The 17,970-nt window shown below is 39.1% G+C and overlaps 1 protein-coding gene across 1 annotated transcript in view; it reads right to left on the minus strand.

Moving 5' to 3' along the window:
* DNAH10 (dynein axonemal heavy chain 10) overlaps nt 1-17,970 on the minus strand; it is a 154,816-nt gene that overhangs the window by 110,542 nt on the left and 26,304 nt on the right. Inside the window, exons 8-17 of the mRNA XM_074202238.1 lie at nt 16,969-17,199; nt 15,938-16,128; nt 11,687-11,885; nt 8,956-9,150; nt 4,971-5,141; nt 3,610-3,786; nt 3,312-3,479; nt 2,809-2,984; nt 1,967-2,118; nt 8-172 (exon numbers count right to left, since the gene is read on the minus strand). Coding sequence (XP_074058339.1) covers nt 8-172; nt 1,967-2,118; nt 2,809-2,984; nt 3,312-3,479; nt 3,610-3,786; nt 4,971-5,141; nt 8,956-9,150; nt 11,687-11,885; nt 15,938-16,128; nt 16,969-17,199 — 1,825 coding nt within the window. The remainder of the gene's footprint in view (nt 1-7; nt 173-1,966; nt 2,119-2,808; nt 2,985-3,311; nt 3,480-3,609; nt 3,787-4,970; nt 5,142-8,955; nt 9,151-11,686; nt 11,886-15,937; nt 16,129-16,968; nt 17,200-17,970) is intronic.

The raw sequence follows: 17,970 nt of genomic DNA on the forward strand, positions 1-17,970 counted from the left end.
AGCTTACCAGGAAGTTCTTTTTCATTTTTAGGAGCTGGGTATTTAAAGAGATTTACTCCTTCTATTACTGAAAGCCTAGATGCAATGTCTTCAGAATTTTTATGAATCTGGTGTACAAGAGACTCAAATTTCCCCATGGCTTCCTTACACCGAAAGAGGTAGTCAGCAATACCTATGTTTTTAAAGAAAGGCATTATTTTTTTTCTTCTCATTTCATACTTCTCACAACTTAGATATAATCCAATTCGCAATTGATAGTGCAATCCACTAGTCCATAAAAGAGAAAGACACAAAATTATTGAATTCAGACAAGGTGATTCTCCCATCCACTAACAAAATCATTATTGTATGAAGACATGAAAGTAAGAGTTATTACACAAGAGGGTCTGAAGGGAAGCCAAGATAAGCAAAACCCTGTTTAATACTGCTAGAGAATGGAAATAAAGTCAGTCATAGAACTCTAGTGATAGAGCTAGGAAAAACCTCAAAAGCCATCAATCTCCACTTCCTCATTTTACTGTTGAAGAAACTGAGGTCCAGACAGGTTCAGTGACAAGCACAGTAAGACATCTAGAGTCTAAGGCAGGATTTGGATAAACAAGCAGATATTTTTTGACTTCCTTCTGTAATAAATTTTTTTTCTTGTCTGTATAAAAGGTATTATCATAAGCAATTTACTGGAGCATGGAAGAAATTACCTGTCAGATCTATGAATGGGGAAGAATTCCAAACCAAACAAAAATTAGAAAGGTTCATAGGAGGGAAAATGGACAATTTTGGTTATATGATTTTTTTTCTTGCTTTCCTAATGGGTGGGGAAGGGAGATGGAAGGGAGGCAATTTGGAACTGAAAATAAAATGCAATTGAATTAAAAAGAACCTAACTGTCTTATCCTTTGTCCCTTTAAGACAATCACATTGTGAGTGAGAGGTGGAATGGAGGATAGAAAGCACCAAGTGAAATAAAAAAAAAACATTTATTATTCTGAACTGCTGGCATTTGATGGTGATATCACTGGTGGTAGCTGAAATGAGACAAATGGGTCATTGCAATGTATTGAGCCAATAAATTCTTAGATATTCTATTCTATATATGTTATTCTTAATATGCTTTTGGTTAGCAAACCATTTGTATTAGAATGCAAAAGTATACATTGTCCTCTGTTTCTGTTACGCTGCCCCAAAATGTCTTTTGTTCCTTATGGCTTTGTGGTCCTATCTTGTCTCCACAAGACTGATGAACTCATAGACAAGATTCCTCTTGGGAGGATCCCTCCTGTTCCATGGTCAAAGGGCAGATGAGAAAGTCTTTAAGGAAAGGTTAGATGACCACCTGGAGGTATGCTATAATCAAGATTTTTTCAGGTATCAATTCAGCTTTGGTGAAAACTATTGGCTATGTCATTCCACATAAAGAACTGCCTTTTTCTTATGTATAAGGGAATGCCCTGGATCTTCAAATCCTAGATTACTGCTATTTTCATTGAAGCCTACATCACATATGTAGGTTCTTATACAGGTGGAAACAACCACAGACCTCAAAACCAACATATCTTCAGTTGACAGTGCCCCGGGGCTCATTTCAATGGTCATGTTCATCCACGGGAACAAGAGCCTGGTGAGTGAACCCTAGAATTCAATCCACAGTTCTGGTTTCAAATAAATACGTTTTGCATGTCTTTTATTTTTGTAATGGAATCATTGACTTACTAAAAAAAGGGAAAAGTCACCCATTTAGACTATTTGCTACTAAATACTGAGGAAAATAGGGGAACAAAGGTCATCTCTTAGAACAAAACCTCCTAAATCAAGTTTTATTTGTAATTCTATGTTGATTAGAACCAATTAACATTCAAAAAATTTTCAACTATAGCAGTTATGCTGCCTTACCAAAAAAACAAACAGCTAATCACCTTAGTGGTTATTCAATTTCAATTCTATCTAAAAAAGTAAAGAATTACATTACCCAGGGAATTCCAATTCAGTCGCTTGTGTCCAGCCTTGAACACTCTCCCTAACTCCTGGATTTGATCCTCAAGAAGATTTGACTCTGCATCATTTAATGTCCCCAAAAGTGAATAATAATGATCCAATATATGTCTCATTCCTTCCGTGTACCTAAGGAGGATGGAGTTAAAGTTCCAAAAATGTTTATTAGCTAAAGATTAATCCAGGAAAATATGCTCATTCCTTCTTCCATCCTTTCAATAATGATCCTGTGCTGACTGACTCAAGTGATTTGGGAGATGAAGGAAAATGCCTGTCCTTCATGCAGGCTTCAATGACACCTCTAGCCCAGAATCTTCTCTTCCTGCTCTGATCCCCACTCCAAAGAATCTACTTCAAAAGATCAGAGGTCATCTGTTCCAATGGCCTCTCGTTGCAGAAGTTTAAATCCTGAGATGTAGAGATCCCACCATGAGAGTTAATTAGTAAAAGAATCACCCCTGAGAACCAAGGTTGGTGGCCCCCAATCTAGGGTTATTCCCACTGCACCCCACTACTCCTCCACATACACTAGACCTTGGCCTTTACTCGTTTCCTTCCTTGAAGAACTCTTTAATAATGTGATTGCGTTACAATGTCATCATTTCCCCAACTTGATAACAAGTTTATCTAAGGCTACAGAGCTGTTCCTATGAAAATTAACTGAAGCCAGAAGTGGGGTGTACATCCTTCAACTTGGAAGAATAGTCAGTCACATCTCACTAGTGTTGTTAAGTAAAAACCCAAAACCCCTGTGGAAAAACAAGGTTGCCCCATTGCAGGCTTATATTGCAAAGTGCCTTCCCCAAAGGACCTTCTTACCTAATGAACTTGTCCTCCTGAAGCGCAACATTTCTTGCTAATTCAGGTACAATAAACCCCAACTGTTCCATGTATTTTGTTTCATTAATAATCTCTTTAAGAGCAGGAGAAAAATTGATAACAAAGTAAATCCCCTTGTCTGTGGCAGCCTCAGTATCATCAGGGACCCCAGTTGGCTATGGAAGAGACAATGCATAATTGAATGAAACTGATCCAAAAACAAATAAAACATATACATCATAATAGAAGCAAATTTGACAAGGAAGAGGACACTGACTTCATCATCTGATACTCTAAAACCTGGTACATTTTAAAATGTCAAAGTCTGAAGGGGAGAATCATTCCATGGAGTCACATATGGCCTCCTTCTCTCTCTCTCTCTGATCTCTCTTCCTTACCCGAACTTCCTCATTTCCTGGTTTCACTCTTTAATTTTTAAAATACATATCGGTTTCATTAAAAGAAGTAAACAAGAGTCCTATAATCATGGAAGAGATTCCTACCAGTCCTCCATAATCTGGGGTTGCGTGTCCAGTAGCTCGAACTTTCGCAAGTAGGTTTTTTTTCAGAAGATTTGGTAGAGTCTGCTCTGTCATATCTTTCCACTGTTCATATTTTCTGTCTTCATATTCCTTCATTCTCCTACCCACTTCCAGATATTTTTGTTTTACCTATTAAAGGATTTCAGTTTTAGTTAATGAGACAGAATTGTTCCAGTTCTGACAATCAACTGGAAATGGAAACCACATTTTATCGAGAATAAAAATGTAAAATACAGAAATTGATGCAAAAGCCACCTACTTCCCATCCTCGGTCACTGTCCAATATCTCCTCCACTTCCTGAAATCTAAGGATAGTATGTTTAATCCGGTAGAAGAGGGATCGTTCCCAATATATTGCACCAGCTACTGGTGGGTGATTCTTGTATAGGGGTGGGTTTTCAAGATTCGTGACAAATAAGTTATTAATTATGTCGACCTGAAAAAAACAAAATAAAAAAATATTGGTCTATTATCTGGAAACTTTAATAAACAAATTAAAGATTAAAAATGGATTTTTAAAGAAAGATTTAAGGTATGATAAAGTCTTTTTTTCTAATAGCTTCTTCTCTGCCAATAGGGACTCTTTGTTCTGTTTAGTCTCCACAGTGTCACTATTTTATGATCATTAAACCTCAGTCATTCATGCATTTGTGTAGATGGGCTTCACTAGGACATGTACTAATATTTTTTGCCAATAGTGTGATATAAGAGTCAAGGCAACAGTCCTAATTCTGTTCTTGCCACTACAAATAATCGAGTCTCCATAGCCAAAAAGGAGCATATTTCATAATCATCTAGATAATTATGGCAAAGTTCAATTTCTTTAGAATACTATTTTCTAGACTACATTGAATGATTCTTTACGTATTTCCTATCAGTGAATATGTATAGAACATATAGAAGTGGGATATTTTTGGTTGGTTTCAGTACCAACATGACATTGGTAACACTGGCACTCAAGTCTCTGAGAAATGTCCCAATACTGGCAATCTCTTGGGAAATGCCAAGCTGAGATTCGGGGATAAAAATGATGACCAAGATGGATCCGGTAGAGGATCAGCTCAGGTCCACGGGACAAAAGCTAGCAAAATACCAATTGGCTTAGGAGAAACTGAAGCTTCCTCTACTATCCCCTCCTTAATCCTTGCTTATAGTATCACAGGATCATCAGTCTAGAATTAGAAGGAACCTTGGAGGTTGTCTAGTCTAAGTCCCTTATTTTAGAGATGAGGAAACTGAGGCCCAGGAGGGAATGTGACCTGCTCCAGGTCACACAATTAAGAAGAGCCAAAATTTAGAGCCTGACTCAAGACAACTATAGCTAAAATGGTCCCATCTTTCTTTTAGATCCAACAACACTTCTGGCATGCTGCTTAGACCATAGCGGGCATCCAAAACACAATTATATTAAATAATCCATTTTGCTTTGATTGTATAACTTGGGTTATTAAATGACATAATTATTGGAGGAAATTCTTTAGGTTCCCTAGATTTGGATTTCATCTCTTAAACAACTCTGAAGCTGTTTGGACTTGGCTCCTTTTATACTCTGTACACCTTTTCACCATTTGCCAGGCTTAGGGGGCAGAGAACGGCGACTTCTAAGTTGCTTAAAATTACCTCTTTGCAGTATTGCACCAAAATATCATTAAACTTCATCATCATCTGCTTATTGATAGCCTCCCGGGAGCGGATGTGCTTAAACTTTAAGAGCATGTCAAAAGCAGCTTCTGCAGAGCGAAGAGTCTTAAAGGATTCATCAATAAAGTTCTTGGCTTCTTTCTCAATTATCTGCCAAAAGGACAAACCAGAGAAGTAATCTGTCTGCCTGTGCAGATCCAAGAAGGGTGAGAACAGGGGAGACTAGATAAGAAATCTGGAGCTGATGGAAGTCATTTCACCAAGTCACCAAGATGCCCCTCTGGTTCTTCATCATGGTCTGAGATAATGATGACCTCTTGAAGACTCTGTAAGTCAACCAAACTGAAGTTCTGCTAGGTAGGCAGGTCAGCCAAGCTGGAAGGATCTGAAGCAGAGGCCTAGTGATGAACAATGTGTCTGCTGTTTTAAGAAAATCTTGCTGTGGGGGGTGGCTAGGTGGAGCAGTGGATAGAGCACTGGCCTTGGAGTCAGGAGTACGTGGGTTCAAATCCGACCTCAGACACTTAATAATTACCTAGTTGTGTGGCCTTGGGCAAGCCACTTAACCCCATTGCCTTGTAAAAACCAAAAAAAAAAGTGTTAAAGGACCAGATCACAGAGAGCCCATCCAGAACCAACCCCTCAATTTTACAGATGAGGAAATTAAAGAGTCAGTGAGATTATAGACTTCTGGTCACACAGCCAAGAAGCAGGAGAACCTAAATTTCATGTGCTCCTTTTATTATACTATTCTGGAGTCACAGATCTTTTGAAATACTAAAAACACATCTCTAGCTAATGGGAAGTAGAAGCTGGGACTGAAAGAGGCACACAGATCCACTTGGACTCCATAATCCTGGGCCTGACTTCACATACTCCCTGTGTTTGACCATCCACTTAAGGATGCTATTGCTGAGGATATCAAGAACAAAGCTCAGACCCCACATGTCCACAGCAAACATGCTCAGAGGCTGGACATTTGCACCTGCTGACCTGAAGGTGTCCCAAAGTGAACAGATCCAAAACTGAACCTTCTCCTTCTCTAAACTTCCACTCTGGGAACTAGGAGAAAAACTATTTGCAGGAAGATTCTCTGATAAAGGCCTTACTTCTAAAATAGATCGAGGACTGGATCAAATCTTTAGAATAAAAGCCATTTGCCAATTTGATTTAAAAAAGAGAGAGAGAGCAGTTTTCTGAGGATGAAGTCCAAGCTGTATGGGAAAAAAAGTCCAAATCAGAGAAACACCCAATAGTCAGTCAATAAACACTTATGAAGTGTCCTCTAGTGGACCAGACACTAAAAGAGTCAAAAAAAAAAAAGGCAAAACGTGATCTCTCCTCTCAAGGGAGCCTCAAATGGTAGAGACTCAAGTCTAATATATGAGCAAGCTATAGATGGGCTAAACTGGAAATGATCACCAGAGGAAAGGCAGAGAAGGAACAAGAGGAATAAAGAAAAGCTTCTGATAGAAGATGAAAGGAGGAAGAAGTAAACAGACTGACAAGGGAAAGAGACGGGGCTAGGGCTTGATTTCTGCCCCAAAGAGGCAAGGAGCCATTGGTGTTTATGAAAGAGTATGGGGAGGAGAATGACAGGATGATGACTAAGTGGAAGACAGAGTCAAGTGGAGCCTTGTGGCGGGCAGACCTACCAGCAGTGGGTTATGATTGCAATAATCCAGGTGGGAGATGCTGAGGGCCAGCACTAGAATGATGGTGCTGTCAGAGGAGAGAGGGAGGCACTGATTAAAAAAATGTCTCAAAGTCTTGCCAACAGTCAGATATGGAGTGAAAGTTACAGAAGAGAAGAGAAGCCTGGGGGGGGGGGGAAGGAGGGAGGGGGGAGGAAGAGAGAGGGAGAGGCTATGCCTTGGGGACTAGGAAGAGGATGATCAGCTCTCTGGGGTAAATCTAAGAGCAATCATTCTTCCATGAACAGAAATAGGGAAACTTGGAAGGAAGGAGAGTTCAGGAGAAAGAACAAGTCCAGTTTTGACCATATGAGCTTAAGATGTCGATGGGACATCTAGTTCATGATGTTCAATAGACAGTTGGAGATTCAAGACTGGAAGTCAATAGACAGGTTAGGTCTGAATAAGTGGTTTTGAAAGTCATTAGCAGAATTCTGATTGGGTGATAGATATGAACTGTGTGAACCTCAAAGGAGGAGAGGTTCCCAGGGATGGGGGCAATGGAGAGCAAGTAACATTCCAATTCCCCCATCTAGACTAGTGGGCCAGTCCTAATGAGTGTGAATGTTCAATTGGGGCTAGAAAAGGTGGTGCTTGCCCTTCATTCTCCCAAAAGGCCATGACATCAGGGAAATGATGCCATGACAAGCAGGTCAATTGGTTTTGAGTGAGGGGAGGAGGGGGAGATCTGTACTAAATCACTAGATTTACATTCTCCTCCAGAGTCATCTGAGTCCAGTAACCAGATATGAAACAGGATGACTGAGACAGCCCTAGATTCAAAGCAATTAGGGATAAATAGCATACCCAAGATCACACAACTAGTCAGTGTCAAGAGTCTGAGGCTGGATTTGAGCTCAGGTTTTCCAGACTCCAGGGCCAGTGCTCTATCCACTGAGTCATCAAGATGCCCACTAGGATTAAAAGGGATTAGGAAAAGCTTCCTGTAGAAGGGGAAATTTTAGCTGGGACTTGAAGGAAGCTAAGAGGCAGAGGCATGGTAGGATAGTATTCCAGTTATGGGAAACACCCAGAGGAAAGGTCTAGAGCCAAGAGATGTTCAAAAGAACAACAGAAAAACTGGTGTCACTGGATTGAAGAGTCCATAGTAGAGGATAAAGGTGTGGGAAGACTGGAAAAATTGAGATGGTGTCTGGGTGATGAAGGGCTTTGAATACCAAACTAACTCAACTCTGTATAAACTGTATATCCTTTGACTGTACAACATTTTGGTTAGTCAGATACACCTAAAGAGATTAAAGAAAGAAATAGATTCCTATGTATAAAAGTATTGCTAGCAGTTCATTTTGTCATGAAAAAGAACTGGAAACTAATGGGGTGCATATCATTTTGGGAAAGGCTGAACAAATTATGGTATAAGAATGGAATGAATACTAAAAATGACATGAGAAATGACCAAAAAAGATGGTTTTACGGAGACAGAAAAGATTTGCTTGAACTGATGCAGAATGAAGTAAGCAAAACCAGAGAAACCATTTATACCATATTCACAGTATTGTTATAACAAACCACTTTGAAGGCCTTAAAAACTCTGATCAATACAAGGAGTAACCACCATTTTCAGAGGACTCATGATGAAACATGTTATCTACCAACTGACAAAGAGGTGGGGACCCAGAAGGAGGATGGAGAATAATTTTTTTGGACATAGAAATTGGAGAATTTGCTTTGTTTGTCTCTCCATGTTTTTTTCACAAGGCTTTTCCTTTCTTTTTCCTCTTTTTTTTTATCAGGGGCAGGGGAAATAATCTATTTTTGTTCATTGAAAAAATTATTTCTGCTTTTCAGTTGTACTGCTATATTGTGATTATATCTTTGTCTCAGGAAATAGAAAAGATAATGGTAAAAATTCTTGTTATCCATTATATTTCATTGTTATGGAAATACTTTCTCTTAAAGTAAGAATAAAATGAAAAGTCCAAATGTATTTATTTTATTTTAGTTTTTGCAAGGCAATGGGGTTAAGTGGCTTACCCAAGGCCACACAGCTAGGTAATTATTAAGTGTCTGAGACTGGATTCAAACTCAGATCCTCCTGACTCCAGGGCCAGTGCTCTATCCACTGCACCACCTAGCCACCCCAAAAAGTCCACATTTAAATCCACCACTATCATTACTACTATATTCTGATTATAAGGCTATTGACACATTTCCATTCATGTGAAATCAAATGTTAAACTGAACATGAGAATAAATTTATAAGCTAAAATATATTTCAATAAAATAAAATCCTTAAATTGACTACTCACCAGAACTTCAATCTTGAAATCTTCTACAACATACTTCCAGAACTGGGCACACTTAATGCTAAAGGGATCAAAGGTTAGTACTTCCATGGGACTGACAAGACCATCTACCCTACAAAGGACATCATCAATACGCTTTGGATCACCAGTCACAGCTTTCAGTTCTGGACCAAATATGTTGTAAAATTCCTCTATCACCTGTTAAATTCAATGACAAAAAAAAAAGTCACATTTTAGTCATCATTCTGTTGTTTCACAAAAAAATACCAACTCTAGATTATGCACCCTAATTCTTTATATGCTAATCCTAATTGGATTTATCTGCTCTTGAATGGGGTTAGGGAGGACTTTTAATTGCAATACTTTACTAACAGGTATTAACAGTCTAGTATTGAAAAATGCATTTAAAAATTTCCTAATTCAACTTTATCAATAAATAAATTTTCCTTTTCTCAAATTCTGAATTACTGAGATTTTTTTTTTGCTGCTATAGCAAAATCTAACAGATGTGTCCATTTTTCTTCTCCCCTCCCCCCCAGACACAATAACCAAAATCATACATGCATACCTTATGGGACCATATATTTAGAACCAGAAGGATCTAGGAAGTTTAGTCTAGCTCATTTAAAAGATGAGGAAACTGAGGTTCAGTGAAGTTAAGTAATTTTCCCAGCTCAATAAGTATCTCAGTCAAGATTCAAACTCAGATCTTCCTAACACCACATCCAGCATACTATCCTGCTACTTCAATCTAATACACTTCATCTCTAATTAGGAATGCTTTGTACACCAACCTGTTTCTAGACTGTTCTGTACTGACATTTTTTTCAAAAGTCCTTCCTTTTCCCGGTATTGCCTCCCCAACCGATTCCAATTTTAAGAGATTGGAGTAAATTCACAGGATGAAAGATGTAGAGCTGGAAAGGATCTTAATGGCTATCAGATTCATTTTACAGAGGAGGAAACTGAGGCACACAAAGGTTCACATGCCTATAGAGTGTCTAAGATGGGATTTGAATCAGGTCTTCTTAAATCCAACCCTACTGAGACAACCAATCTCCTTTTTTTCCTTCCAAGCACATCTTAGAGAGAACTAAGCAGAAAACAATTTAACAATGACAAAATCCAATCCAACACATGTTTGTCTACAATGTGCAAGGCACTATGCCAAGCTCTGGAAATCCAAAGGCAAGAATATAGAGCAGCCCTAGTGCTCTAGTGTGTGTTCTCCTGGAAGGATGCAACCTGGAAACAAGTAAGTATGGAGACAGTAACTTGAGGAAGGAATAAGAAAGCACCTATAGCAAAGGGAACCAAAAGGAATTCCTAGAGGAGGGGGAATTGACATAGTGCATCTTGCTGGGTGCTTGGCCCAAGAGGTGAAGAGATCAATCTGAGCCATTAGGTTCATCCTAAGAATATATACAGTGTCCCTTCGGATTTCAGGGTCTGGGTCTTCAACTTCACTATCTCTTATGGATTATCACCTTCGATCGACTAGGATGGAAACCATCCATACTCGTGATATTTTTGAAAAGGGAAGAAAATGAAAAGAAATTAAGTAAATAGTAACTATGAAGAAGGTCAGGACATTATCCATACTCTTCCATTCAAAGTCATGTAACAGAGATGTTCCATTTCTGAGCTCTAACATCTCAATGGAAAGGCCCTAAGATTCGATTATTCTATAAAAGCATTGTAAAAGTAAACTACTCTTTGCAAAACCAGTAACTGGATTCAAATCCCACTTCTGATGTTTACTAGCTAGGTGTTCAGGTCACTTAAGTAGCCTGACCTCCAATCTCCTCACCTATAAAATGATGGGGCTGGACAAGATGATTTCCAGCATTAAATCTATAGTAGTATGAATCTAAATTATAGAAAATAATCAGAATCCCAGAAACAAAACAAAACAAAAAAAAAGACTGAGAGGCAACTAGATAGTACAATGAATAAAGCCCTACAGTTGGATTCAGAAGGACCTGAGTTCAAAATCCAGACTTAGAAATTTGATTCTAGATGTGTGACCCTAAGGGGAAAAAAATGGAACTCTGAGTAGCAGTGATGATTAATCTTGGCACTGGAGAAGAAATCATGGAATGTAACTCCCTCTTCCCAGGATGGCTGGGAAAGATCACAGGTAATGGAATATTGCATTCACTATCAACTGTCAACTGATTTTTCTTAACAGTTTTTGATATAAAAAGGAAAAGTTGGTGTACACTTCCAGAAATCACTGTCATAGAAATGAAAGGCATCAACTAACATTTTCCTTTAGAAAATGTGAAATCATCTTTAAAAAGAACTTCATTGGTTGTCCTTACTTTACACATTCAAATCAGGTCCCCCCTGACTGCAGGGTTGATGCTCTCTATTGGGTGCAGTGAGTAGAGCCTGCAGTCAGGAGAACAGGGTTCAAGTGTAGCCTCAGACACCTACTAACTGTGTGACCTTGGGCAAGTCACTTAACCCTGATAGCCTTGCATCCAGGGCCATCTCCAGGTGTCCTGATCTATATATGACCACTGGACCCAGATGGCTCTAAAGGAGAAAATGAGGCTGGTGACTTAGCACAACACCCCCTCCTTCAAATCCAATTCACATGCCTGTCATGGCATCATCTCTCTGATGTCATGATCTTCTTGGAGAATTATTATTATACATATATTATAAATATATATACTTTGTTATCATTATATAGAGACATAAAAAAATTAAACCCAGTCCTCTCTACCTGTAAAACATCATACAGATCCTGACAGATTGTAGCCATGTAATCTGTTCTTTCGAATAAACGTTTCCTATCAAATTCCCAACGTGCTTCTCTTCCAGATGCTTCAATTTTGGCTCGGACATCAAAGTAACATCTTTTCCACAGCAGAAGACTGTTTTTAGCCTCAGCCACCTTGGTTTGTGCAGATGCTCGACTCTCTCTGTCAATTTTTTTTAAATCAAGTTATTATTAACGATATTTTCCAATGACTCGAGATAAGATAACGACAGTTAAATTTGTATTTATTTAATCCAAGCAATGTGGCAGAGAGGGATCTCAGGGGACAGCCAGTCTAAATCCTCTTTTTAAAGAAGAAACTGAGTTCTGGATTCAAATCCTACTTCTGATAATTACTAATTATTCAACAGTGAACAAGTCACAACTTCCATAAGGTTTGTTTTCCTCATTTGTAAAATAAGGATAATAAAACTTAGATCCTAGCTCCCACATCTCTCAAAGGGTTGTTGGAAGAAAAGTACTTTGAAAACCTTAAAGTTGCAACTGCTAGATGACTCAGTTGTTACAGCATTGGGCCTGGAAACAAGAAGACTTGAATTCAAATCTAGCCTCAGATAGTTACAAGTCACTTGAATTCAGTTTGTCTCTGAAGAAGAAATTGGCAAATCACTCCAATCTCTCTGCCAAGAAAACCCAATGGACACCTTTGGTGTTCTGTGGGCAAGGGGAGGTCACGAAGCATCAGACAAGAGTACATAACAACAATAAACTTTCAAATAATGTGTCTTTGGTGGGCATGCCTACACTATGAAATTTGCAGAGCACCATAAAATGGAGGTCCTACTTTCAAAGGGTTGGTATTCGTGACCTTTTGTGAAGGCTACTCTTGGATATGTATATTGTTGTTTATTCATCAATCGTTTTTAGGATTTTCTTGGCAAAGGCACTGGAGTGATTTGCCATTTTTTTTCTCCAGCTCATGTTACAAATGAAGAAACTGAGGCAAACAGGATTAAATCACTTTGCCTAGGGTCACCCAGCTAGTAAGTCTCTGAGTTTGGATGTGAACTTAGGTCTTCCTGATCCAGACCCAGCCTTCTATCTACTGTACTACCTCATTGCCCCTAATTGCATATTACTAACACCCAACGCTATTGCTCAGGTGATTGACCTGAGATCTGAGACAGAAAGTCTTGGGCAGTAAACTCAGCCTAAATAGTTCTAAATAGTTGCCCAGAGCTAGGTTTTACTGAGTGATTTGATACCCATGGAAAGGGGGGGAGGGGAGTTGTGGAGGGATTGATGAGGAATCTTGTCATCAGATTAATAAATTCCCCAATCTTTTTTGAAATACTATATTCTACTGGCCTTTGATGACATTTAAGGAAATCTCTCCATAAAATATTTGCTCACTGGGACTTTGATGAGATACTCCTCATCATTCAAGATGAATGACTGAGACTCAGAGGGTCTTACAAGCTACAAGATCTTTTTTACTCTCTCCTTTTTCAGTACATCTTCTTTGCTCTTTTCCTTGAGCCTCTCTTTACAATAAAGCAAAGGAAGGAATTTCCTCTGCCCCTAAAGCAGGTGGCATTTGAGTTTGGCCTAAGGGGAACCAGGTACTCAAGAGTTTCCTCCTTCCAGGAGTAAGTAATGGGGACTACAGGTGGAAGCACATGGAAAACTTCATGTACATGTCCTGGTGACTTATAAAGGGAAATGTACTGGGCAGTCATGGAGAATTCCAAATTGGAAACTCATTTTAGAGAGGACAAAATTCCCTGATGCAATGTGTTCCCAAGAGAAAGAAAAGAATATTCCATCTAGTAACATCTTTCGAAAGCAAAGCCAATGAACAGCTTAGCCAATGTAAGCACTGTGGGAAGTGGTCTGCTTCTTCAGCACCTTGGAAAGTGGATAACATTCTGGTAGGATTCCAAACCACTGGGTGGCCCAATCAATCTAGGATGAAGTATTTGTTTATTCAGATGGAAGAGAAAAATTTTACCTGGATATCAGGGTATTGCATAACTGGCAACCCCAATTTCATTTCACTTCTTGGGGGAGCTGATGTGTTATTTGAAATAATCTACTTGTTTCTATATCTGTTCAAAGCTCCTGTGAATTTTTTGCATCTTTTGTATTTTCTGTGGGGTACAATAAAGTATGTCCTATATTTCATATGCAATTAGATACCCTGCGTGTTTGTATAGGATTTGGGATCTTATGTATCAACATATGGGAAACTTAGACACAAACTATACTTTGTTGGAAGATTTCCTGAAATACTTCCAGGTGGGAGAAATTAGCCAAAGAAGGAAACTGATTCCTTTTGATCTGAGCCCACAGGATTAGACCCAATCCATTTATCCCCAAACTTTTAGAGGACCTTGGGTCATAGGAAACACCTGAGATAAGCACCACAGTGTCAATTAGGCAGCAGGCATCCATTAGAGGGAAAGAGATGTTGAATTGAAGAGATAAATGTCACATTCTTTTTTTGCGGAGGGGGGGGGGGTTGCAAGGCAAATGGGGTTAAGTGGCTTGCCCAAGGCCACACAGCTAGGTAATTATTAAGTGTCTGAGACCGGATTTGAACCCAGGTACTCCTGACTCCAAGGCCGGTGCTTTATCCACTATACCACCTAGCCGCCCCTAAATGTCATTCTTAAGGGTTCCTATAAGAGCAAAGTGATTTTAGATTTTTTTTAAACAGACAGGGATATTTTTGCAAAAAAAGTCATTTTGGTTTACTCTTTTGCTATACATGGAACATACAATCCAGAAATAGGGGAAAAAAAGAGAAATCTTCAGTATTTTTCTTATTGCAAAATGCTATAGTCAGTTACCCTTTCTTAAGTAGGCTTTCCCTTTTTAGTGATCTTACTATTATTCATATGATAGTATGGAGAAAATTTAATTGCTAATAAAGTATTGATTTGTCTTTAATCTCTAATAATAATAATTATTATTATTATTATTATAACCTTCTTATAAAGAGGGTACACATCCTTGGCTCAAGAGTAATCTGCAGATAGCATTAACCTCCAGTTTGAGAATAACAGTGGGACTGGAGTGAAATCAAAGGGCAGGAAGACAATTCCCCCTTGGCAGGGCACCAAACTGGAATCACAAACCCTAAATTTCTCAGTCCTGGGAGCAATCCTATACTTGACCATGTGGCTGCACAGAACCACTATTGATTGAAGGGAAAACAGTAGCATTCCTTGCTTCATATATTATGCTCCACTTAACTTGTCCAGAAACAGAAGGGTGGAGATTTGATTCTCTTTGTATTTCCAAAACTTGCATTTTGGGAGTAGAAAGGGCTTCATAAACTCTTGCAAAAGTTAATTAAAGTTGGGCTCATTTAAGCCAAGGTTCAATTTACCATGAATATAGTAAGAATCTCATTCACAGAAATCCTGATGAGGCCTCATTCCTAGTCACGAGGTATTCTAATATCCTTAGTGAGTGTTATCAAAGCTAGAGAAATAATGTAATTATAATATAATATAATTAATATAATATATAATATATAATTATATTATAATATATTTTTTAACATAGAGGGTAGAAGGTCCATCTCCAAGTCAGGAAGACCAGAGCTACAAGTCCCACTTTGGACACACGGTTAGTTGTGTAACCCTGGCAAGTCACCTTAACTTTTGGAGCCCAAAACTATAACTTACAGAACATCAGTTCGAATGCAGTGATAGTAGAGAGTATTCTCTAAGCACAGAGCTCCTTACCTAGATAGAATCACAGGTCAAAGCCCCCTCCCACTCCCTGAAAAACTTAATATCGTCTAGTATTTAGAGAGAGGCAGCACAGACTAGTGAATAGAGGGCCACCTTTGCACTCAGGAAGATCTGGGCTCAAGTCCTCTAACATACTAGCTCTGTGACCCTAATTAGACAAGTCATTTACCTTTCAGTGCATCAGAGAAAGGAATTTCCACACTGGAAAATGCCTGCTCTGGTAAAATTAATTACTTCTCAATTTCTAAAAAATTATCCTAAAAATTAAGTAAAAATGAGGGAAAACAGCATTCAAAAAAGAAGATTTAAAAAATACAGATCCCAATGCTTAAAAAGAGGGAAGCTGTAGCATTTGGTCTTCTGGAATCTAATTTTTAAAACTCAGCTTGTACCATAATTTCATTTTTTTTACATCATTTTGAAATCAAACAAACAGAGATCAGTGACATCCCTCCCAGGCCCTGGGAATGCCACTGCAGTAACCACTTACTTGAACAAAGTTCTCAAGTTCACAACTCGGGCCACCCTCTCTGCAATCTCCCAAGCAATCCTCTCCATCAGGGGGATCATCCGCTCATCTTTATTATAGTGCCTCGAGATAATCCACACCATCCTCAGTGCACTCATCATGGAAGGAATTGTTTCCAAGACAACGCTAAATCCAACTCCATGGGTTAAATTCTATACAGATAAACATTAATGAAAGATTAAAACATTGGTGGGATTCTCATGATTAGATCTTTCCATTTTAGTGGGACAGTGGGACAGTGAATAGTCAAACTCCACTGCTCCTTCTAACAGAAAGTATACTGATGGAAGATAATCAGTGATTGTGTTCAGCATCTAACGGGGATCTTTGCCCATCTGAGATACTTTATAAATGTGCTTTACATTAAAATTAATCAGTTGGTCCAAAACTCTCATTTTGTAGATTGGAAAATAGACCAAAGACGTATAACCAGCTAGGTGGCTCGATGGATAGAGCACCAACCCTGGAGTCAGGAGGACCTGAGTCAAATTCAGCCTCAGACTCTGAATACTCACTAAGCTGTATGATCTTAGGCAAGTCACTTAAGGCCATAATCTTACAAAAACTAAAAAACAAAAAAAATGAAGAAGTGTATCCAGGGGTTAAAGAAGTGTGGCACAAAATTGTTTTTCTGAATGAAATCCAATAACACCAACTATAGCATGTCTCTATAAATTGTTAACATATCAATATGCAACTGAATTTATATACAATTGAATTGCATTTATAGATAGCTTTAATATTTACAGTGTACATATATTGTACCATTTGAGTTGTGAGATCGGTATGATTATTACCCCCATTTTACAAAGGAGAGTACTGAGGCGGACAATGGTTAAATGACTTGCCTGGGATCATATATCCAGAAAATACAGCTTCCCGACTCCACTGCCCTGCCAAGCCGTCTCAAGTAAGATCGGGTTATTTATTGTTGTTATTGTTAAAAGCAGTAGCAGCAGAAGTGGAGTGGTAATGGTAGCTTCATGAAGTACCTTGAAATGGCGTTCCACCGTGGAGAGGAACCGAACATTGTCCGAAGCTTCCACATGATACTTGTACAAATCGTTCAAAACGGGCTGCAGGTTGGCGACAAGCATGGAGTCAGCCTCTCTGATAACATCAATGATTTTTCTCACTGTTGGCAGCTTAGTCTGCTCATGGAGGGCGCTGAGGGTCGCTGTCCTTTCCCTCCAGAATTCTATTTCTGCCAATGGGCCATTGCCCTAAGGTCAAAAGCAGAGGAGATGTCAAAAACAAACCAATGGGGAAGCTAGGTGGTGCAGTGAATAGAACAGTCAGGAGGATCTGGGTTCAAATCCAGACTCAGACACTTAATAATTACCTAGCTGTGTGGCCTTGGGCAAGCCACTTAACCTCATTTGCCTTGCAAAAAAAAAACAAAAACCTAAAAACAATTAAGTCCTAAGAGATGAAAAAAATGCCTGGTCTGTTCTGGGATTTCTTCCTGATTCTTCTGCAGGCTGCAGGAGTCTGAACCACACCACCTCTCACCAATCCCTTTGCCTTCCTCAGTCTGCCCCCAGAAGACCCCCTAAGAAGCTTCCCATTCCTGCCACTCTGAAATCACAGTTTCCCCTGCTCATTGATGGTGGCTGATCCAATCACAGGCCCAAGAAGGGAAGTTGTAGGATTCAGCTTCATGATGGGGAGAAACAAAGTCATCAGCGTGCCTTGGATCAGAACTCTTTAGGAGCAACTAAAAGCTTCCAAGTCCCCAGTCTGAGTTGTCCCTGGGATCCTAAGATCACTCAACAAAAAATATGGCAAGAGAACCCTCCCTTCCAGAAAAGGAACAGACCCCAGCCCCAAGGTCAAGAATGAAGGCAGGAAATAATGAGAAAACACAAAAGAATCCGATCACACAGAGCTAGGGGCTGGCTAAACCCTCCAAGTGCTAATTCTATAATTCTATCAAAGAAAAACATTCAGATGTCTGGAGGGCTGTTCTCTTAAAGAAAGAAGGAAATAGTAAT

The sequence above is a fragment of the Macrotis lagotis genome, chromosome X (genome assembly GCF_037893015.1).
Source record: "Macrotis lagotis isolate mMagLag1 chromosome X, bilby.v1.9.chrom.fasta, whole genome shotgun sequence".
NCBI lineage: Eukaryota > Metazoa > Chordata > Mammalia > Peramelemorphia > Peramelidae > Macrotis > Macrotis lagotis.